Source organism: Mytilus galloprovincialis, chromosome 12 (genome assembly GCF_965363235.1).
Source record: "Mytilus galloprovincialis chromosome 12, xbMytGall1.hap1.1, whole genome shotgun sequence".
Lineage (NCBI taxonomy): Eukaryota > Metazoa > Mollusca > Bivalvia > Mytilida > Mytilidae > Mytilus > Mytilus galloprovincialis.
The window spans coordinates 65,681,654-65,705,831 of NC_134849.1; the positions used below are offsets into that span (position 1 = coordinate 65,681,654).

The following is a 24,178-nucleotide window of genomic DNA, read 5'->3' on the forward strand; positions in this document are numbered from 1 at the left end:
ATTAGAAGGATTTTGGTCATCTAATGTTTCTGTTTGAACACGACTTGCCGATTTCCTCCTTGTAGCCATTTTGATTCCACAAGGAACGTTGATATTTAATAAGGAAAGACAGTTACCATGAATTCGTTTTAAAGTCTTAGATCACACAGAATTATGTATTAATATCCATTAATCAGTATATATGCTCCAAACAAAATTTAAAATATGAAAATCCAATCAAAATGTAATGAAAATATCTGATGACAAAAGAGGCACTGCTATTGATCCAAGAGCAGCAATATAGATGACGTATATCCCAAAATAATTTGAAAATGAGGCTAACATGATAAAGAGGTAACAAAAGGGGAAATCCTATCTATGAATAAAACTGAGTTAATCCTTTATATAAACATCAATTATCCAAATAATTGTTAAAGTACTTTCTGTGGAAAATGTTATTGAAAATCTTCAAATTTTAAGAAAATTGTTAAAAATTGACTATGAAGGGCAATAACTCCTTAGGGGGTCAATTGACTATTTTGGTCATACTGACTTATTTTTAGTTCTTACTTTGCTGTACATTATTGCTGTTTACAGTTTATCTCTATCTATAATATTATTCAAGATAATAACAAAAAAAACCAGCAAAATTTCCTCAAAATTACCAATTCAGGGGCAGCAACCTAACAACCGATTATCCAATTCATCTGAAAATTCCAGGGCAGATAGATCGTGACCTGATGAACAATTTTACTTCCTGTCAGATTTGCTCTTAATGCTTTGGTTTTTGAGTTATAAGCCAAAAACTGCATTTTACCCCCATGTTCTATTTTTAGCCATGGCGGCCATCTTGGTTTGTTGGCCGAGTTACCGGACACATTTTTTTAACTACATACCCCAATGATGATTATGGCCAAGTTTGGTTAAATTTGGCCCAGTAGTTTCAGAGGAGAAGATTTTTCTAAAAGATTACTAAGATTCACGAAAAATGGTTAAAAATTGACTATAAAGGGCAATAACTCCTAAAGTGGTCATTTGACCATTTTGGTCATGTTGACTTATTTGTAGATCTTACTTTGCTGAACATTATTGCTGTTTACAGTTTATCTCTATCTATAATAATATTCAAGATAATAACCAAAAACAGCAAAATTTCCTTAAAATTACCAATTCAGGGGCAGCAACCTAACAACCAGTTATCTGATTCATCTGCAAATTTCAGAGCAGATAGATCTTGACCTGATAAACAATTTTACCCCGTCATATTTGCTCTAAATGCTTTGGTTTTTGAGTTATAAGCCAAAAACTGCATTTTACCCCTTTGTTCTATTTTTAGCCATGGCAGCCATCTTGGTTGGTTGGCCGGGTCACCGGACACATTTTTTAAACTAGATACCCCAATGATGATTCTGGCCAAGTTTTAAATTTGGCCCAGTAGTTTCAGAGGAGAAGATTTTTGTAAAAGTTAACGCCGGACGACGGACGCCAAGTGATGAGAAAAGCTCACTTGGCCCTTTGGGCCAGGTGAGCTAAAAACTAAACACATCCATACGTATGTCACATCCTCTTTAATTTTGGGTAGCCTAAACATGGGCGACAAGTAAAAGTTCTCCCATTTCATGGACGCAGCAACGATTAAGGGATACTAAAACAGATTTAATATTTGACAATTATGTATAGTGCCTAGCCAATAAGCTGCAATTCACTCTTACTACTTGCCCTAAATCTACAGTCTGTTTGTACTGTTAAAGTGTACGTGTTCAAAGCTGCATATACGCTTGATTAAAAGCTCATACATAAAAGCAAATATTGAATGCATAAACAGTTATATAGAAGTTTCAGTACCAATATCAGTAATATCTGAACTACTTTTCATGACATAGAAATTAAATTAAAAATAAGGAGATGTGATAGGCATCGACAATGAATGTGACAACCGTACATCATTTTCTTTGGAAAAAGACATGATTATTATGCTTTATTTTAGGATTTTTTATTTCAAAGGTCTTATCTTAACCTACAATATGTCTGACACATACAAATGTAAAAGAAATGGAAAAAAATGTGGAACTACAATTGATAAATACTGGAAAAATTACATCCTTTTCTTGGAAACAAGCATGGAAAACCGTTATAATGTTTTATTGTAGGATTTTGCATAGATCTTATGCTGATACAAAAATGATCTGATTTTCATTATAACGACACACATTCAAGCATGTCAAATGCAACAGGATTATAATTTAATACACCAGGAGCGCGTTTCGTCTATTTTTGGTCGATTATGATTTAACTCTATATATCACTCCTGATATATATAGAATAATAGATTGTTTCGTTTTTGATACTGACTATATCATGTGGAATATCTAGACAAGCCCGTTAGGGCGAGTTAAGATATTCCACATGATATAGTCAGTATCAAAAACAAAACTACCTATTATTCTGTTTATCGGTAATTATGACGTCACACAATGTATTGCCTAATATTTTCAGTGATACAGTCAGTACGTTGATACTCGAAAATATTAGGCAGTAAAATCAAAAGGATAATATACGAATTACCGATAATAACGTAATCATGGTTATATAGACAGTGATGTCGAACCAATTACATTATCAAAAATGATAAAAAGGGAGAATAACATTTAATTAATAATGTGTGTCCAAACCACTTTTTATAGATATATAAACAATAACTGTTTATTGTCTTTAAATTTCAACTGTATTTGTACAAGGCTAAGAAAAACCTGTTTCTTTATCCTGCAATTAATTATGAAAATCGCATCTTTTGCATTTATTTTCGATTCAATTGATTCATTGAGGCTAGTTTTACTACAATCACACATTCAGCTAATGGGGGGTTCGAAAAAGAAAGAATCTCGAATGGTCAACAAAAAAACATCGTGAACAATTTCCTATTCTAACATAACAGCTAATTTCAACAGTAAAAACAAATATCAACACTTTGTCTGATTTGAAACAAAAGTGAACTAGTTGTCCTACGCTTCAGATTTTTAAACTGAACTTGACATTCACTTAACATGCATGCTGAAATTAACATTGTTGATTTTGTTACACAATCATGTACACATTAAAGTTTTGAAATCGATGGTTGCTGTCGAAGAAAAACCTGCTGTTTAATGTTTGTCTGTTATCTGAAAGTGGGTTTAATTTTTATTGCTCTACAGAAAAGCTTGAACTTAAACAGAAAGTATAAAAGTAATCGCTAGCTCGCATAAGGTCAAGCAATACGTCATAGAAATAGAAATAATATTTTGAGGTCACACAGGTTCATACCACACTCGTCAACAGCAACAAACTTATTCCCGCACTGGGCTAGGCTTTTAAGCGATATATATATATTATACGGATGCAGCATAGCGATATCTGTCGGACTGTATATATATATATGATAAGACACCTAATTGCAGGATATCATCTTGTTATCATCAGGCGCTTTATTATCTTCGAATATCTCTGACTGCAAAATGACCAGGACCAGTTATAAATGTTGGATTTCTTGATGAGTGTGAGGGGTGGGTGAATAAACAGAAAACGTCTTGACAAATGAAAATTGTTTCTTCCTATATATATTGGGAAAATATACCGTTGTTTGATTGGTGCTTAATAAGAGTCAGCAGCTTGTTTTACCTTGATGATCCTGACTTTTCTATCAGAATCTAAACGCTCATACTGTGATATGTAAAACAAATTACAAAACTGAAGAAAAATCCCAAAACAGAAAGTCCCTTATCAAATGGCAAATTCAAAACATCAACCGCAACAAACAAATGGACAACAACTGTCATATTCCTGACTTGGAATAGGCATTTTCTTATGTACAAAAAGGTGAATTAAACCTGGTTTTATAGTTAGATAGTAATTAATTGGATATGTGAATAAAACGGAAGATGGGGTATTTGCCAATGAGACAGAAACCTAGACATGTGGAACAAACAACAACGAATGTGATCATTTCAACAGCACAAACCATTTGCAAGACAATATGATATAATTAGCTCCCTATTTATCCTCGTTTCGTTTTGGTTTTCGTGCTATATTGACTGCGTTGTGACATCACAATTTCTAGTGAAAAAGCATACATAGAAAAAATTATATGACGTACGAAAACATATGATCTGACCATACCCTATTTTGGTTGGTTATTTTTTTCTGATTCAGATATATTCTGAAGAATGTTGTACAATTTACATAATTATGTTTTAACACGAAAACAATAAATCTACCAGCATATAATAGAAAGATCTCTTTCAAAGAATCAATATAATCTTACTTGACATAACAAATGTTTTGATATATTCATTGTTGTCAAAGCTTCTGCCAAGGCTTGGAAATTGCTCCCAGCTTTCATCTGTTTCCATTTCGTTAACACCAAAAATTTTGCAACCTCTATTCTATCTCCATTATTGTATTTAATAGCTTCCCATTCCTCACACATTTCTAGATACGTTACTAATTCAAACATTTGGTTTAATGGATATTTTGTTGAAAAACGTAACAACTCAATATCACTTGGTATCTTGCTCAAAGCATCATCACTTAAACCTGAAGAAAACAGAAACGGTATCAAAAATTTAACATTTTCACAGTAAGAACAAATTTTAAACAAATTGGTACATTTTCAGCTAATATTCCATGTTTTTGAATAGCAACATAATTGCCAGAATAATGACCAATGCATGAAAGAGTCACTAAATATATATTGTGTCTGCTCCACAAAAATGTAAGTACTGTTGAGGTTGTGAACAAACCTTGAATTTATTAACAAAATTAGCATGTCCATACATGTAAGTAACTTGATTTTAAATACTTTTATTTACAAGTTATACGGTCTGTTACACTAGGTAAGCCTTTTTGTTCACCCTGTTTCCATTTAATGCATTATTTTTTTTTACAAATATTGAGCAGGATATACATATAACTTTGTTAGTATCTCTCATTTGTGGAGAAGTTATCTAAAGCAAGCTATTTTATTAAAGAAAAGTAACAATTATGTGAGCTTCATATAAATGTTATCATTTCGTTATCTTTAAGGTCGTTTCACATTTTTCGAGTCAGCATCTACTGATCTTCATTCTTTTTTCCTTTTTGTTTTTTACAGAACAAAGCTATCAAGACTCAGACCAAGTGACGTTGTCACATAATGAATACGTTTTATTTAAAAACGCTTCTTATTTCTTCCAACACAAGGTTTGAAATGTTGAACGTCAATTGTCTGAAGTCTTCTTCAGCATTATTTTACTGATGTTGAGAAAAAAAATGTCACTTTAGTGTTGTAACATACACAGGTAACTGCCAAATAATGATTATAACCACAGCATGTACAATGAACCTTAACATCGGACAATTTTCTTCACACCGTTCTCTTGACAAATGTTTTAAACACAGATACATGGATATGAATCTTAACAATCTTTGTGGTTTTAATAAAAAGATTCTGCCTGTGATTTCAAACCATCGGAAATCTTACCTGAACAGTTCTGCTCACACTGTTCTTTCTTCTGTAGAAATAAAATGCATACATATTATTTGGTCGATATCTCTATTTAGCTTCACAGTGAGGTAATAAATGATAATATATAAACCAAAATCTCTGTGCATGGATACTGGACATGTTGTTATGTTTGACAATTGACTGACCACAACCCTTTGTGCTGATTTGAAGAGATGTTCAAAGAAAGGTAACACAAGAAATGTCTTACTTAAGCTTTACTTATTTGAATGATTGTTGTTGATTGTTTTTAAGATATCTTAACATAATCACTTAGGCCAATTAAAATTAATTGATAGATTTTCATCCCCGCCCGCCCCTCTGAAATCGTCCCGCCCCGATTTTTTTTATTTTGAAAAAATTACGATTTCCGGATTTGGTTCATTTCCGTTACCGGTAACCGTCAATAATTTCGTTTCATTCGAACTTCCTGTTTCAATTTTTTGTTTTCATATTTCTTGTTTCGAGTACTTTAAAACGATTATGTTCACAAATTCTGCTGCTCAATGATGACAATATCATCTACGGAGGATAAAGATAGATTACCAGAAGGGCGTGAAATATTCGGGTTACGAGTAATACGCTGTGTCTAAGAACGAAAATCGCGGTACGTCACAAAATTATTGGAAATCTCTGTCATTAGAAAACCGTGGATTTTTTTAATACTACATCGACTTTTTGTTAGCAAATTTGGGCTGTGAACGATTTCCATAGCGCAAAATTCGTGCAACAAATTGGTAGAAAAAATATAACTGGATTATAGAAATTGACAAAAGCACGAACTTGTTAGATCGATGCACAGGAGCTTAACAAGCCCCTGTGATCTATGACCGTATATTGATCTGTATTGAGTTCAAAAAGTCGGCAACCATATAAATTGTGTTATAGAAAGCCCTTAGATTTACCCATGGCTATTGTTTTTGTTTAAAAACACAAAACACTTTTAAAAGAGTCATTAAACAACTTCATATTTTACAATGTAATTATATATATATGCTTTAGTCTTGGCTTCAGTCTTGCATAACTTGAGAATCTTAAAAGCACAACCCTACTAGTTCCAACATTGTTTGAATTCTCATTTCATTCATAATACATGTGTTGCATACCATTACATTTGCATTTTTTTTATGGGGACTACAAACCATCGCTTCGAAAGTAAAATAAATTTGGAGTTGGTAGTCCAACTGAATAGAGAATTTCTCCACTATTTTACTGTTTACTGAAAGTAGGATTTTTAAGTACATGTAGCAATTGCATGTAGAACAGTCCTTGCCAATCAGAGTTATTTATTTAAGAAGGTTTCATATTAAATAAAATTTAAAAAATAAAATCCTCCCACCCGCCCCATTTTTTTCAAAACTTTGGATGAAAATCTACTAATTAATTTTAGTTGGCCTTATCTTTTGAAAGAGGTCAAGGTCAGATATACCAAACCAGACAGACATGAACTCCTTACAATCATTTTATACACCAAACATAGTAGACCTACCACATATTATAGTAAACAAGAAACAGACCAAACCATGAACACTTAATATGGACCAATGAACCATTAAAATGAAGTCAAGGTCAGCTAAACCATTTGGTTGAGGCAAATGTCAACTAAGTTAGAGAACGGAAAAGAAAATTTTCGCATTTTTTCTATTTGTAAAGTAGCATTTCTCTAGAACATTGTAGAACGGCGAATATGATGCCACCAAAGGAGTAGTTTCGTTAAGGTCCTAAATTGGCCAAAAACAATAAAGACAAACATTACCAAGGTGAAAAGATTTATATATAAAACTCGGCAGGATTCTACAGAACAAATAAGAATCAAACACAATTTTAACATGGACAGCCAAAAATATACATAATTGAGGAACATAATAACAAAAAGGCCCTTGAAAAAAGTCAACACATGTAAGACTAAAACACATAATACCCAAGTTATATAGGCTGTTGGTTATCATGTCGCTAACATCACGAACAAGGAGTGTACAGTAAATGTGATGTTAGATACACACTACTAAGACAACACCTTTCTCAACTTATATTTACAATTGTATACAGTTCCTATGAAAATGAATTAAATACAGAGGTCCCTTAGTTTTCTAACTTGTCGTTATAAACTTTGATTACTGACATAAATAGCTTATACCTTACTTTGTTTTTCCGTTAAATCTATTTGTTTTAGTCTACTGACCGTACGTTATATAGTGGAGTGACAAATCGTGAAAAGTTGCTTATTTAAAGAGTTTAATGGACCGAAATACCTCACGGCTGAAATTTCACATGAAGATAGAGTAAACATTATACTTTCATTTTAGCTCTGTCATAGAGTTTTCCCACGGTGCAGTTTTTTGTAAAATCGCGTCAAAGTGAGATTTTCTAAATTTTTTACTTTTCATTTTCAAACACAGGAACGATTATTGTAAATTCCGGAATAAAGATATCATAAAACTAGAGGCTCTAAAGAGCCTGTGTCGGTGAATACTAAACAAAGGACACAGATGGATTCAAGACAAAATTGTGGTTTGGTGATGGTGATGTGTTTGTAGATCTTACTTTACTGAACATTCTTGCTGCTTACAATTATCTCTATCTATAATGAACTTGACCCAGTAGTTACAGTGGAAAATGTTAGTAAAATTTAACAAATTTTGTGAAAATTGTAAAAAAAAAATGACTATATAAAGGGCAATAACTCCTTAGGGGTCAATTGACCATTTTCGTCATGTTGACTTCTTTTTAGGTCTTACTTTGTTGTACATTATTGCTGTTTACAGTTTATCTCTATCTATAATAATATTCAACATAATAACCAAAAACAGCAAAATTTCCTTAAAATTACTAATTCAGGGGCAGCAACCCAACAACAGGTTGTCTGATTCATTTGAAAATTTCAGGGCAGATAGATCTTCACCTGATAAATTTTTTTACCCATGTCAGATTTGCTCTAAATGCTTTGGTTTTTGAGTTATAAGCCAAAAACTGCATTTTACCCCTATGTTCTATTTTTAGGCGTGGTGGCCATCTTGGTTAGTTGGCCGGGTCACCGGACACATTTTTTAAACTAGATACCCCAATGATGATTGTGGCCAAGTCTGGATTAATTTGGCCCAGTAGTTTCAGAGGAGAAGATTTTTGTAAAAGATTACTAAGATTTACAAAAAATGGTTAAAAACTGACTATAAAGGGCAATAACTCCTAAATTGGTCAACTGACCATTTTGGTCATGTTGACTTAATTGTAAATCTTACTTTGCTGAACATTATTGCTGTTTACAGTTTATCGCTATCTATAATAATATTAAAGATAATAACCAAAAACAGTAAAATTTCCTTAAAATTACCAATTCAGGGGCAGCAACCCAACAACAGGTTGTCCAATTCATCTGAAAATTTCAGGGCAGATACATTTTGACCTGATGAACAATTTTACCCTATGTCAGATTTGCTCTAAATGCTTTGGTTTTTGAGTTATAAGCCAAAAACTGCATTTTACCCCCATGTTCTATTTTTAGCCATGGCGGCCATCATGGTTGGTTGACCAGGTCACCGGACACATTTTTAAAACAAGAAACCACAATGATGATTGTGGCCATGTTTGGTTTAATTTGGCCCAGTAGTTTCAGAGGAGAAGATTTTTGTAAAAGATAACTAAGATTTACGAAAAATGGTTAAAAATTGACTATAAAGGGCAATAACTCCTAAAGGGGTCAATTGACCATTTCGGTCATGTTGACTTATTTGTAAATCTTATTTTGCTGAACATTATTGCTGTTTACAGTTTATCTTTATCTATAATAATATTCAAGATAATAACCAAAAACAGCAAAATTTCCTTAAAATTACATATTCAGGGGCAGCAACCCAACAACAGGTTGTCTGATTCATCTGAAAATTTCAGGGCAGATAGATCTTGACCTGATAAACAAGTTTATACCATGTCAGATTTGCTCTAAATGCTTTGGTTTTTGAGTTATAAGCCAAAAACTGCATTTTACCCCTATGTTCTATTTTTAGCCATGGCGGCCATCTTGGTTGGTAGGCAGGGTCACGCCACACATTTTTTAAACTAGATACCCCAATGATGATTGTGGCCAAGTTTGGTTTAATTTGGCCCAGCAGTTTCAGAGGAGAAGATTTTTGTAAAAGTTAATGACGACGGACGACGACGACGCCGGACGCCAGGTGAGCTAAAAATTGGTATCAGATGAAAGAGTAATGTATCAGCTTTTATTTGACACTTTTTTTAAAATATCATATGAACATATAAATTGAGTCAATTGGACGATTTTTAAATGTATGTAACATTTTTTTTCAATCTTACCGTCTATCAAAGTATATTACATTTCTTTCATATATCACCAATAGTAAATTATTACAAACAAGAATGTGTCCACAGTACACGGATGCCCCACTCACACTATCATTTTCTATGTTTAAAGGACTGTGAAATTGGAATAAATTCTCTAATTTGGCATTAAAATTAGAATGATCTTATCAAAGGGAACATGTATACTAAGTTTCAAGTTGATTGGACTTCTACTTTATCAAAAACTACCTTGACCAAAAACTTTAACCTGAAATTTGCACTATCATTTTCTATGTTCAGTGAACCGTAAAATTGGGGTCAAAACTCTAATTTGGCATTTAAATTAGAAAGATCATATCATAGGGCACATGTATACTAAGTTTCAAGTTGATTGGACTTCAACTTCATCAAAAACTACCTTGACCAAAAACTTTAACCTGAAATTTGCACTATCATTTTCTATGTTCAGTGAACCGTAAAATTGGGCTCAAAACTCTAATTTGGCATTTAAATTAGAAAGATCATATCATAGGGCACATGTATACTAAGTTTCAAGTTGATTGGACTTCAACTTCATCAAAAACTACCTTGACCAAAAACTTTAACCTGAAGCCAAAAACTTTAACCTGAAATTTGCACTATCATTTTCTATGTTCAGTGAACCGTAAAATTGGGGTCAAAACTCTAATTTGGCATTTAAATTAGAAAGATCATATCATAGGGCACATGTATACTAAGTTTCAAGTTGATTGGACTTCAACTTCATCAAAAACTACCTCGACCAAAAACTTTAACCTGAAGCGGGACAGACGGACGAACGGACGAACGAACAGACGGACGAACGGACGCACAGACCAGAAAACATAATGCCCATAAATGGGGCATAAAAGTAGTGGATCAACCAGCACTTAAGAAGTGTTGATATATAAAATTTTGATAGAACATACAAATCAACTTTTACGAGCATTTTTATAAAACTCTTCACATAGCAGTATTACTTCTAAATTCTCACCTCAATAAGTCATGTAACATTCCCCTTTCCTATTTTCCCCTGTTATGAAATGCAATCATTTTAATATGCATATGCAAGTTTAATATAAAAAAAAAGAATATATATTTGTATCAATGGTTGTGTCTATGTGCTTGGATAAGTACAGATGCTAAGGTTTAATAACTTTTGAGGTGCTTTTATTCTTGGTTTTCGAAAATACTAATTTTAAACCACATTGGAACACATCCGAAAAATTCCGGAAAATCATTGTCAATGCTAATTCCATTAAATAAGAAAGAGTAGCTTAGATAGTTTTATTTAACCTTTACATGTCCAAGAAGAAAACATGATCATGCATTTGAATAAGTGAAAAAAAAAATGTGTGTTCATGTAACGATGAATCAACTTTCGTTAAAACACGCTTCATGGCAGAACCATATGACTGGACAGTAAATTTCTATTCTGGAGACAAGTCGTACAATTTAAGCAACTAAGGTATATATGTCGAGCCATTTGAGCGTGGTGATATTGATGTAAATGACGCAAATTATTAGTCAGGCCATTCATTGGTGAGTTTACTCTTCATAAATAACTTCAAGGACAAACCGCTTCAACATTCAGCATGCATTGTGAACTACTTGATGAAATTAAAAATAATTTGCTTCTGATGATTCAAATATACCGGGGCATGATGTTGCTTTTCGAATGCTACAGTGCAGCATGTCTACATTCATTAAGTCTACATGATGATCTATTTGCGAAAGAAAGAGCAAACGAAATTCGTTGTCGTATAGTTTGCCATTTACATTTGTTTACAGATATTGCATTTTGTGAAAAAAATTGTGAAAACAGAAAAGCTGTTTACGATCGTTCGAAATTTCAAATTATTTCTATCTTTGCAATGAATTCCAACCTCTCTGATAAATATTTTGCCTGGTTAGTAGTTTACAATTATTTTCAAATGGATAATGATTACAATGCACTCTCAATTGATATTGAACGGAAATATATACTTTAGCTGAGTGTGTAATATTCTGTTTATCATGTTTATAAAAAAACCAGTACACACCTGATAAAAAAAATGGTATTGGTATTGTCCAAATTTTTTATGTAAAATTATACAGCTGTTATTGAGATTTCGTCAATGACTGCTTTAAAACCATAATGAAAAAGATATGTGGTATGATTGCCAATTAGACAAATCTCCACAAACAGACCAAAAAGTACATATACAGGCTCCTGACTTGGGACAGCCACATACAGAATGTGGGGAGGTTAAACATGTCAACGGGCGCCCAACCATCCCCTTACATCGGACATTGGTGTATATAAAAAGAAGATGTGGTATGATTGCCAATGGAACAACTCTTCATAGAGACCAAACGACACAGATATTTACAACTATAGGTTACCGCACGACCTTCAACAATGAACAAATCCAATACCACATAGTCAGCTATCAAAGGCGTCAAAGGGACAATAAGGTTTATTTCTAATGGTGGTAGATCCAAATTGTTCTTCAAGTCATTGAAAGCAGATCAATTAGAGATTGTGAGAATTTCTTTGTGCACCTGAAAATAAACATGGGTTGATAATATTTGTAGTTTTACTGTAACTATGCACTATCGCACTACAATGGTTTTGATTTGCTAGAACATGACAAATATTTCTAGCAGGATCTTTTCAAAATCTATGGACTGTGAAGCAATTTTTTGTAGGACCTTTAAGTGACTGAAGAGGCAAATATAAGAACTATTCGGCCGTCTCATTTTGCAAATGAACAGATATTGAAAAGTTTTGCGAGGGGTTGCATCATATTAAAATCATGACACTTATGTTTTATTTCTAATATGGTCTTTTCCTCAGATGTCAAACATGATGAATAGTGATTTTAGACCGGAGGCGTTTCTTCAACCAAAGCCACAAGACAGTTTTTATACCTATTCATAACATATGCAACTTTTTAAAAGTTATTGGACCCCAGATGCCTGGCACACCAACAGCAGCTTCCGCTCTTATAGGATGCGACACGTCTTCTCTTATCGAAATTTAAAAAGGAACACAATTACAAGGGGTCTGGAAAAAACATGCATGTATCAAAATTTGTCAATCTAGCTGGTTCTTATATCGACACATATTTTGCAGTGAAAATCACTTCACCGCGGATCAAATGACCCCAGAAGCAATGGTCAATCAGTGCATGGTGATACGAAAAATAAACTCACGAGTATTGTCGGCGCCATACAATGACATCCACTTTTTTCCTAGTATTCCGTTTATACCTTTCAAATTGATGTGCATATTGATGTCTAGTGTAAGAGGATTACAAATATATATAGACAGCAACTTTTGAAGCGTAATATCCCTGTGAATCTTTGTTTGTAGTTCACATATATATCGGGCTTTCAAGTCTGCTAAATATTCTATTGTTTATAGATATAAGAAGATGTGGTATTAGTTCTAATGAGACAACTCTCCATCCAGGTCATGATTTATAAAAGCATTTAGGGTCAAAGTACGGTCTTCAAAACGGAGCCTTTGCTCACACCGAACAGTAAGGGATCAAAAAAATTACTAGTGTAAAACCATTGCAACGGTCTTATCTATTTGAAAAACTAGAAACCAGAAACATTTATGAACCACATCAACAAAAGACAACCATGTATGTCGTTGTTTTATAAGAAAAAGGGGACACATCTTCTCAATGTGCTATTGATCTAGTGTTGATTTATTTATTAACATAAAAACAAACTTCATATACTATAGTGACATAAACATGAAGACTATTTTTTATAGTTCTAACATCCTTTTAAGTTTAAATAATCAGAAACGAATTTCATCATTTTTTTCATAGCATCATGTGTTAACTTTACAGTTCTTATTTCTGCTCTATTCTTTATGACATTTTAACAAAACTTTCCCAAAAATATCTTTACATGTGGCCATATATTATTGCATAGATAAATTTTAATTATGAATATTTTTTGTCGATAATTTCTGAGATAAAGATATTTGTTTCATTTTCTAACGTGTTGGAAGCGAGGGTATATATCACTAATCTCTGGTAATCACACATAAATATGACTAGCTATATTTGTGGAGCATCCCTAGCGCATGCTTTTATCGAAAAAATTTCTCAGTTAACATGAGAGACTACCGATAAATTGTCCAAAATGAGTAAAATTTGCGATTTTTGTAAATCCCCCCTTTTTACCTTTGATCGCTGTTTAAAAAAATCTGCACCATTTTGGCACTCTACGACATGCCTTAGTCAAAGGATATTATGTTTATCTACAAAATAAGACCAAAATTAGCCATGAGGTATTTCGGTCCATTAAATTTTCAAATTTACCTTATTTGTCACATACTAATATATAATACATACCTTATATTGGTTCCAAACTACCCAGTTTCCGGCTCTGTGTCTTATCTTATGTTTATCACAAACCCATTCGCTTGTCATTGAGTGCAAAGCTTCCTCTTCACATATGAAGCATTTCAACTCAGAACATGAATATTCAATATGGAAAGGTAATTGTTGGCTGTGTTTTACATTGATTGTGGATTGATAGAAATCTGAAATTCTCTCCATTGTTGTAACCAAACATTCCTTAACTCCAGTGGCAATATCTGGTACTATAAGTCCAGCGGAGGTTCTGTGGACTATGTAAAGAAGAACTTTGTTGCCTTCAATACATACACAAATATCATGTGCTTTGTCAAATGAGACTACAACAAATCCTGAAAAGAGGAGTTTTCTCCCTTCATAATGCTTCAAAGTCCACATGCTCAAACATGCACTGATCAGACGATTGGGCAAAGCTGGTGGTATAACAGTTCCTTTAAAAACAAATGCCAAACATATAGCTTTCTCTGGTGTACATTCTGTGTTCATGAAGCTGGTGGTATTTCTTTGTGTGACCATACAGGGAACAAAGAAGTTCTCTACTGGTAAGCGACTTCCTGTAGCTGTATCATATCTCCGTTGCTCTGCCAGAATATCTAAATGAATGAGGATATCAAATATAAACTCTTTGTATCGTAAAATTGGACGGAAGTCTTTTTGTTCCCAAATCTGATAAAGGTCTTCTCGGCGTATGATACCACTTTCTGACATTCTACTGAAAATTACTTGCATTCTTCTTTTCTTTGGCCAAAACCCTTTGTCTGAAAATAAACATACAGAGATAGATCATCCACTAAGGACGCTATGATTTTTTGTCTTTTTTATATTGACTATGGGTTGTTTTAAGATGTACACAATTTTCCTGAACATGTTACAAAAGTAGTTTAAACTCTAGAATTATCAACAACATTAACTTTACATTCAGAAGTTATTAATAATATCTTTATGCAGATTTTCCTGAAATCGCAATGATCGTTCTCCAATTTGTGTTCTTTTTTTTTTTAAATTACAATAAGAAAAGGAGGCAATAATTTTGAACTTACAGTAAATAGATAAAGGAATAATATTGTTGATTCACCATTGTATTGTATCCATTTTTTTTACACATTTTAATCCAATACTCATCCTTGTTTTATTGTGCTTTTTCAGGTGTACGGTTTTAGATTTGTTTGTCAATTGAAATGGTGACTTAAAAAAACAAATACTTCTTAAAAAATAGTGGCATGAACTATATTGATATTTAACAATGTTTAACACTAAGATAATAAATATTGACCACGAGAAATTAATTAGGAATTGTATATTAAAAAAAACGTTAAAAAACCCAGATTCCCATTGCAGATTAACCAAAACATATTGATTATTAACCAGAAAACTAGGTTGACTACAATTTTTTATATGAATTTTCTACAAAATGATAAAAACATCTAGATGTAAAGATTATTCCAAAACAAGACCCATTAATAATCTTCAAAACACCAAGCTTTCAGTTGAAAAAAAAACAAACAGTAAAATTAAACTGTAAAATTGACAAAACATTGTTTGACTGGCTATTGGTGTTTGTTCATAAACATGCAAGTTTCAATTCTCTGTTGTCAAGTAAAGTTTATTAAACATCTGAATTACAAACAAACAAACTGACAAAGAAATTCATATAGAAAAGTCAGAAGAAATATCAGTACAAAAACAAATGAAAAAGTTAAAAATACATTTTGATTTGTCAGTGTTCTTTCTGACCAAAGCATTGCTTATTTTAATACAAATTATAGTTGTTAACATCTTCTCTCTTTGCATATTGTTTGATGTCAGAGATGACACCAATGACATCTTCACCATGTTAAACTATTACATTATTTACAATTTATAAATACCTGTCACAAATGATCTCATCACCTCCACCATGAAAAGCGGGTTAATTATCACATAATCTCGGAGCTGACAGGTATCAAAGTAGATGATCTTCCCAAGAGAATGTTGGAAGTGAAGGAAATCGTGAAGTTGTTTTAAATCCAGGACGGACACCTTGCTGATTGAATTCAATTCTTCAAGTTCTACCAATGACAGGATTTGCTTTCCTGCAGCTACCATCTCAGCAATCTCCAGTTCAAGGGGAATACAAGCGTTCGGCATGTTCTCTCCCCAACAAGGATGATCGAAAGTAAGCTCTGTGATGGCTTTCTTAAGGGCTTCAACTTCTTGATCATCTTTATCAGTTGCATTGACAAATATTTGTTTGTCAAGGACAAGATGATTTCGTCCCTCGTGGTCCTTAAATAATTCCTCTACTTCGCTGTACAATAGTGCACGTCTTGTTTCCACATCCTCCTGGCAAAAAAAATCCTTGCAATACAGATTTAGAGGCTGAATATGATGTGAAAAAATATAGTTGACGTCATACTCAATTTCTTTTTGTTTTTCTATTTAAAAGAATGTGATAGTACTTATAAACAAGAATGTGTCCCCAGTACACGGATGCCCCATCTGCACTATCATTTTCTATGTTCAGTGGACCGTGAAAATGGGGTTAAATCTCTAATTTGGAATTAAAATTAGAAAGATCATATCATACAGAACATATATACTAAGTTTCAAGTTGATTAGACTTCAACTTCATCAAAAACTACCTCGACCAAAAACTTTAACCTGACATGGGACAGACGGACAAACGGACGAACGAACGAACGAACGAACGAACAGACGGACGGACGCACAGACCAGAAAACATAATGCCCATAAATGGGGCATAAAAACTGTTGATACATTGTACATGTTGTATAATCAAATCGGTTTTTGTTTTAGTGTTTACAGACAGTAACCCAACAACACTGTTAACCTCTTCTTTTCTTGAACTTTGTTTCTACATGCATGTACATGCAATACTGTGTATATAGCACAGTTGTCATGTATTGTTTGTGCTTATAGTCTCTCCTCCGGTACCTATGAAAACATGAGGAGTGTGGCAGTTTTTTTCGACCCGAAAATAGGGATGACTTTTTCATTTTGAAATGATTCAAAAATAAATGGGGAATGTGTTCATGGGACATAGATGATGCCAGCGCTAACATAACATATAAAGTTGTAAAGGGACATAACTGATGATTTATAAAAGTGACGTTACCCAAATTTGTACTTGATCTGACATTTGTGGTAATAAGTTTTGTTTATAAGTTTCATTAAATTTGATTGAGGCAATCTCAAGTTAGAGAACGGAAATGTAAAAATCAGCTAGTTTTCCATTTGTAAAGGGGCATAACTCTAGAACAATAAAAGTGACACCCCCCAAAATTAAGAATTGATCTGTATTTTGTAGTAAGAAGCAGTATTGTGTATAAGTGTTATAGCATTTGGTTGAGGCAAATCAAAGTTAGAGAGCAGAAACGAAAAATTCAGCATTTTTTTTCATTTGTAAAGGGTCATAACTCTAGAACATTTAAAGTGGCACTACCCAAATTTAAACTTAATATGTGTTTCATGGTAATAAGTATTGTGTATAAGTATCAGAACATTTGTTTGAGGTAAGCCTAGGTTAGAGAACGGAGATCAATTTTGGAACGTACGTAAGGGAGGGACGTACAACGAACAAGGGTAATATCATAACACACTTTATGAAATGTTCATGTCATCAAATTTATCAAAGATCATAACACAAACACACCAGTGTGGTATACATTTTCTTAATGTGAATATCATACCAAAATATTTGTTTACCAAATCACATTTGTACTCCTTTTCGTACTTTTGGAATAGAGTTATTTTTAATCACAATCTTTGCAATGTCATTTTTTAAAGACCATCCTTCTTTTAGTTTGTTATTTTCTGGAATTAAAATTGTTTTTAAAGAAGCATGCTTTTTACAAAATATACGACCATGTGTTTTTAAAAGCCATTATGTTTAGACATATGAAGTATCTGTTTAACAGTCAATGGCTGAGATATGAACCTGATTATGCATGCCCGAATGAATTATGGTTAGTTCTAACCCTGAGGAAACTTTAATGTATCTCTCCTTTAATTCCTTTTGAAATCATGATTTGAATGGGAACAGATTTAAACTAGTATACTACCCTTCAAATGTGAGGTATAAAACAATTCCATTATAAACTATTAATTATTTTTTAGATCACCAAATAAGGTCTTATATTGGTATATTAGCCTTATAGGTTTCAATCAACAAGATCAAATGAATGCTGTATAAAAGACATATTTGTATCTCTTTCACTTGCCACTGGGTTAGCTACAAACAAGATCTAATTGTTTCCTGTATAAAAGATTTTTTGATAGATACTTTTCACTTACCACTGGTGGCTTTTTTTTATGGGAAGCAACAAAGAAGATCTTAGGGATGTCTTTAAATGAGGCGTAATTTTATCTTTGCAACTTACCACTGGTACCTTGTCCTTATGGGTGGCAACAAACAATATCTTAGGGATACCAGCAAACACCACCTTACAATAGGTCAGGATTGAGTTTACCCAGTGCAGTAGAAAGACTGAAATAAGAATAGAGTATTATATGTGTTTTAATTTGTTCTCTCAATTTAAATATTCGTTTTGAAAACTTTACCCTTGGCAAGTAAAACTAAATTCTTCTTGTCCAGAACAAAAATTACTTGCCCTGAATTTCTCGATAAATATTGAAGTATTTTACTGTATGATTCTTAAAACTGTTTTGTGTTACATTTTCTCATGGTTGTGTCCTGTTATATATGTCTTGCTAGCATGTACATTTTTCGTATCACACTGTACGGAGTGTGATACAAAAAAGTGAAATGAAAATCTGCTTTAATTCGATTGGCCTATCCAGCATCCAATGACGATATTACGGCATTTGAATTTGTTATTGTTTAGTTCAATGATGACTTTCAACAGTTACGACGGCGTACAAGTAAGTTAGACTTTTGATCATCAAGATAAGAATGTTTCTCCGGACTATTGGTTTCTAATTGTCATTATGCATGCTATGTTTATTTTTGAATGAAGTATGTTCAGTAATATAAATGTTACAATTCTAATTGATATAAATTACCTGCTGGGGTTGGTGTCATGTGCTGCCCTGGAAAACACAGTACATCAGGTACTTCTTCATTCAATTCTTTACTTCCATCAAAAACTACTAGAAACAACGCTCTGTAAGTCATGAATGTCTGGTGTGTTGTATAATAGACATACTGTCCACCAAAGTCCCAGAAGATGAGTCGGCCAACTTTCATCTTATATTTCCCAGTTTTTAGGACTTTCTCCATTCTCTTTCTTATTTCCTTTTTGGTCATTTTTGTTTTTATTTTCTTCTTCATTTGCTGTTTTTTATACTCACTAGATGACGTCTGTGGGGACACAGATTGAGCTGCTTGTGGCTGTGAAGAAGGTTCATCTGATAGGTTAGCAGGAAAATATGGTGACTTGGAAGCATCTGACTTCTGAGAATTAGTAACTTCTTTATTTTGACTATCACCAGGTTTTGCAACTGATTCCTGTTTTTCTGGTGTTTTTGTTTGACCTTGACTCTCATCTTCTTCTATGGAGGTCATTAACACCTTATTGTACACAACATCCAAGGCATTATAGGTTGCTGTATAAAGAGATATCAAAATACTGATGTTATCCCTACTGAAAATTTAATTGGGATTTCCAGTGGAAGTTCCAGTGGAAATCCACTGCAATTTCCACTGGATTCACATTGGGAAATTTGGTCGGGATTTTCTTTGGACTTTCTTAGGATTTCATTGGGATACCAATGGATTTCCACTAGAATCTCGGTGTAAATCCACAGCAGATTTCATTGGGATACCAATGGATTTCCACTGGAATCTCGGTGTAAAACCACAGCAGATTCCACTGTTTTTTCAGTGGAATCTGCTGTGGTTTTACATTGAGATTCCAGTGGAAATCCATTGGTATCCCAATGAAATCCTAAGAAAGTCCAAAGAAAATCCCGACCAAATTTCCCAATGTGAATCCAGTGGAAATTGCAGTGGATTTCCACTGGAACTTCCACTGGAAATCCCAATTAACAAAGACAAAAATTGTACAAAGAATATATGTTTTTGTTTGTGTTGATTTCCATCTATAGTTTTTTTCATATGGATTTAATTTGATGTGATATTATATTTTTGTTTTGTCATGCTAAGTGGGTTTTTTTAAATTTTCAATTAAATATTACTTAATCATATACTCACATATGTTTCAGGCAAATATGAAGTACAATTAAATTTATGGCCTGCATCAACAAAAACAAATTTAAATTCAAATTAATTTAATGATATATATAAATATATGATCGAAAGTCTAATCCCTGTATTTCCCATTTCTAAGTCCTCTAATTTTGTCATTTATTACTACTACCAAATGACACCATATTTCATCCAGTTTGATCTCAGGAAAACTTTCAAGCACAACACCTAAAATAATTTTAAAATATTTAAATGACATATATGATATAAACATGAACACTTCAAGCTAATAAAAGTTATATGTCCTTCAAGTATTAAATATTTGTTTTGGATGGTATTTTTTTTAGTGTACATGTAGGTAAATCAGTCTTTCTATGATTGTTTCAGGCAATCAAAGGATATTGCTTGTAGGAAAATTGTTAATATTTACACCACATCATCATTTTCCCGAACAATAATAACCATGAAAACAGTAATTTTTTAAAAATGTACATTATGTTTTTTGCATACACCTAAGAGAAGTTTAGGGCAATTCCAAGTCTGAAGTAATTGTCCATAAGCATGGTAAGGGTAATTCAATCAAGCAAGGGGGATGGAACACTGGGTTTACTCCTAGCTAACACCAATTAAGATATAGTAATTAGCGCTATAATTATATATGGCTATTTTATTTAATTTAATCTGAAGGTTGCTATATATATTTCATTGATTTTCTGGGGGAAAAGACTTATTCTGCCTTCCACAATAATAAGAATGAAATTGTAGATTGATATATATATGTGCATGATATTCAATTACATATAATGAATCATAAATTTTTTTTTATAGTTACCATGCATATATACTTACTCCTGATAGCCTTTCTTTTTTGTTCAGGAAGTGCCTCCTTCTTGAATTGCTTGTTGCCATACACAGTACAGTTTTTTATTTCGTAATCAGTTAAAACATATTTAATAATGTTTAACACCAACTTTTCTGGTGTTTTTGAGACATTTTTTGACCGCTCTAGAATTTCTGAGGGTATTTTCACCCCATATTTTCTGGGTCCCAGAAATGTTGTTTCTAGAAAGAAAAAAAAGAAAAATATCAATTAAATATTAATTTTTGTTATATAGAAAACATTATTTACTTTTACATATTAATGAATTTTGCCTACCTAGAAGTTAAGTCCACTTAAACAAGTGAATTTGTGAGCTACTGCTAAAAGAATAGGGCAAACACGAAGTTGTTAAGTGATGAATCAAAAAAAAAAACATATCGCACGGTATAGCTTGCATATATAAACCTTGTTAGCAAATTGTAGAAAGCCTTGACATGTATAGTTCCTGAAGAAATGCAACAAAAATTTACTGATATTATATGAAAAAATATGCAAGGTGGGTCGGTAAACTGGAAGTTGTTGAAAGATAAACATAAAACGCATTTCACGGTAAAGCTTGCATATATTAACCTTGATACCAAATTTCGGAAAGTCTTGATCTGTACTTCCTGAGAAAACTGTGACGAAAATTTCATGGGACTGACTGACAGACAGAGATAAAACAGTATACCCCCTTTTTTAAAGTGGGGGTATGCAGGGGTATAAAAAAAAATCAAATTGTATACAAGTACATTATATACCTAAATTCTAACATGACGTCCTTCAAATGCTTTGAGTACACACCCGTGGTAAAATATGAACATATTGCTTGGGCTGTTAATTTCTATTGTTCTCCGACGTCATATGTATTTTAATGAATGTGCTACCCGACGTCATAGAACAACGACGCAAGAATATAAGCATTTTACGGGAAATACCCGTTTGTAAAACCGAAAAATTATCACAACAAGAAAACAAAAACAAACAATGCTAAAATGTGATTATAAGCCAAATATTTTTTTTTAACATATAAGACATTTTGAGTAAATTATCATTAAATTCATCCAAAACTATCTAAAAACATTATTGTAAACAGTTTAAGCATGTCACTAATTCAGTTTGTTCCATTCTTTTACACAAATTGAATGGTGCGTTTATTTATGGGAACGGCAAATATCAGTCTCCACCTAGAGCGCTTTGATCCAAAAGAATTGCTGTATTTGTCCTATTAGAATCGAAATAATTCATGGGGGTTTGAATATATCTATATTTTACCACGGGTTGTCCCTTTATGCCAATATTTTACCCCTCGCCATCGCTCAGGGTAAAATATTTGTCATAAAGGGCCAACCCGTGGTAAAATCATGATATATTCAAGCCCCCATGAATTATTTCTTAATTTTTCCTTGTAATAAGAGGACTTAAAATTGCAGACAACAATATAAGACCAATAATTTAATGTTCCAAATGTGTTGACAGATATGTTCATATTGCCATGCAATTTCTCCACTACAATTCTATAAAATAGATACTGCTTACCATCATTCTTTTCTACATTCTCCTCATCACTCTTATCAGCTGTAATTATTTCTTCAATTGCTGAAACTATATTCAATATTCAAACATTATAGTACTATTAAAACCTTTTAAAATGCAGCTTAAAATTTTTTGTTGCAAAAAAGCTTACATTGATTTTAATATGGTTAAGTATCAACACTACGGTATTGTGCTATTTCATGGCAGTCAGTTTTTTATTGGTGGAGGAAACTGGAATGCACTGAGAGAACCACTGACCATCTGTACGAAAACTCTCAATTCTAGCGAATTACGAGTGCACGTACCTGCCCCGTACAGGATTTGAACTAGCAAACTCAATGTTCAACGACTAGTAATATAATAATAAGACTTACAGAGACCCCTAATTGTATTTGTTATAACCTTTATTAATATAAGGTTCTTCTTTTAGTCAGTGGTGCAAATAATAGTTATTAACTGTGTTTAAAATAAGCATATAGTTTGACCATAGAGATTGTTCTGATCATCATTTTAAGCTTTTCAAAAGAAGGATGATTAACGCATTAGGAAATTAAGACTACCCAGAACAATATGTATGTTTTTCAATTCAGTATAACAAACTTACTGTTGTTGAAATCATCATGAACTGTTTCTTTCTGTTCAACTTCAGGTTTTTTGAGGATGCTTTCAGTCAATACCTCTTTTTTGACAGTTACAGATGGTGTAGATACAGCCGGGACTTTCTCACTTGTTCGCTATAATTAAACTAGAGGCTCTAAAGAGCCTGTGTCGCTCACCTTGGTCTATGTGACTATTAAACAAAGGAAGCAGATGGATTCATGACAAAATTGTATTTTGGTGATGGAGATGTGTTTGTACATCTTACTTTACTGAACATTCTTGCTACTTACAATGATCTCTATCTATAATGAACTTGGCCCAGTAGTTTCAGTGGAAAATGTTAGTTAAAATTTACAAATTTTATGAAAATTGTTAAAAATTGACTACAAAGGACAATAACTCCTTAGGGGTCAATTGACCATTTCCGTCATGTTGACTTATTTGTAAATCTTACTTTGCTTTACATTATTGATGTTTACAGTTTATCTCTATCTATAATAATATTCAAGATAACAACCAAAAACAGCAAAATTTCCTTAAAATTACCAATTCAGGGGCAGCAACCCAACAACAGGTTGTCAGATTCATCTGAAAATTTCAGGGCAGATAGATCTTGACCTGATAAACAATTTAACCCCATGTCAGATTTGCTCTAAAGGCTGCGGTTTCAGAGTTAAAAGCCAAAAACTGCATTTTACCCCTATGTTCTATTTTTAGCCATGGCGGCCATCTTGGTTGGTTGGCCAGGTCACGGGACACAATTTTTAAACTAGATACCCCAATGATGATTGTGGCCAAGTTTGGTTTAATTTGGCCCAGTAGTTTCA

General features: G+C 32.9%; 1 protein-coding gene across 1 annotated transcript in view; it reads right to left on the minus strand.

The window, feature by feature from the left end:
- The window catches only part of LOC143054575 (uncharacterized), a 138,455-nt gene that overhangs the window by 12,922 nt on the left and 101,355 nt on the right, over positions 1-24,178 (minus strand). Inside the window, exons 15-20 of the mRNA XM_076227596.1 lie at positions 19,213-19,755; positions 18,570-18,676; positions 16,059-16,512; positions 14,167-14,948; positions 5,474-5,504; positions 4,277-4,548 (exon numbers count right to left, since the gene is read on the minus strand). Coding sequence (XP_076083711.1) covers positions 4,277-4,548; positions 5,474-5,504; positions 14,167-14,948; positions 16,059-16,512; positions 18,570-18,676; positions 19,213-19,755 — 2,189 coding nt within the window. The remainder of the gene's footprint in view (positions 1-4,276; positions 4,549-5,473; positions 5,505-14,166; positions 14,949-16,058; positions 16,513-18,569; positions 18,677-19,212; positions 19,756-24,178) is intronic.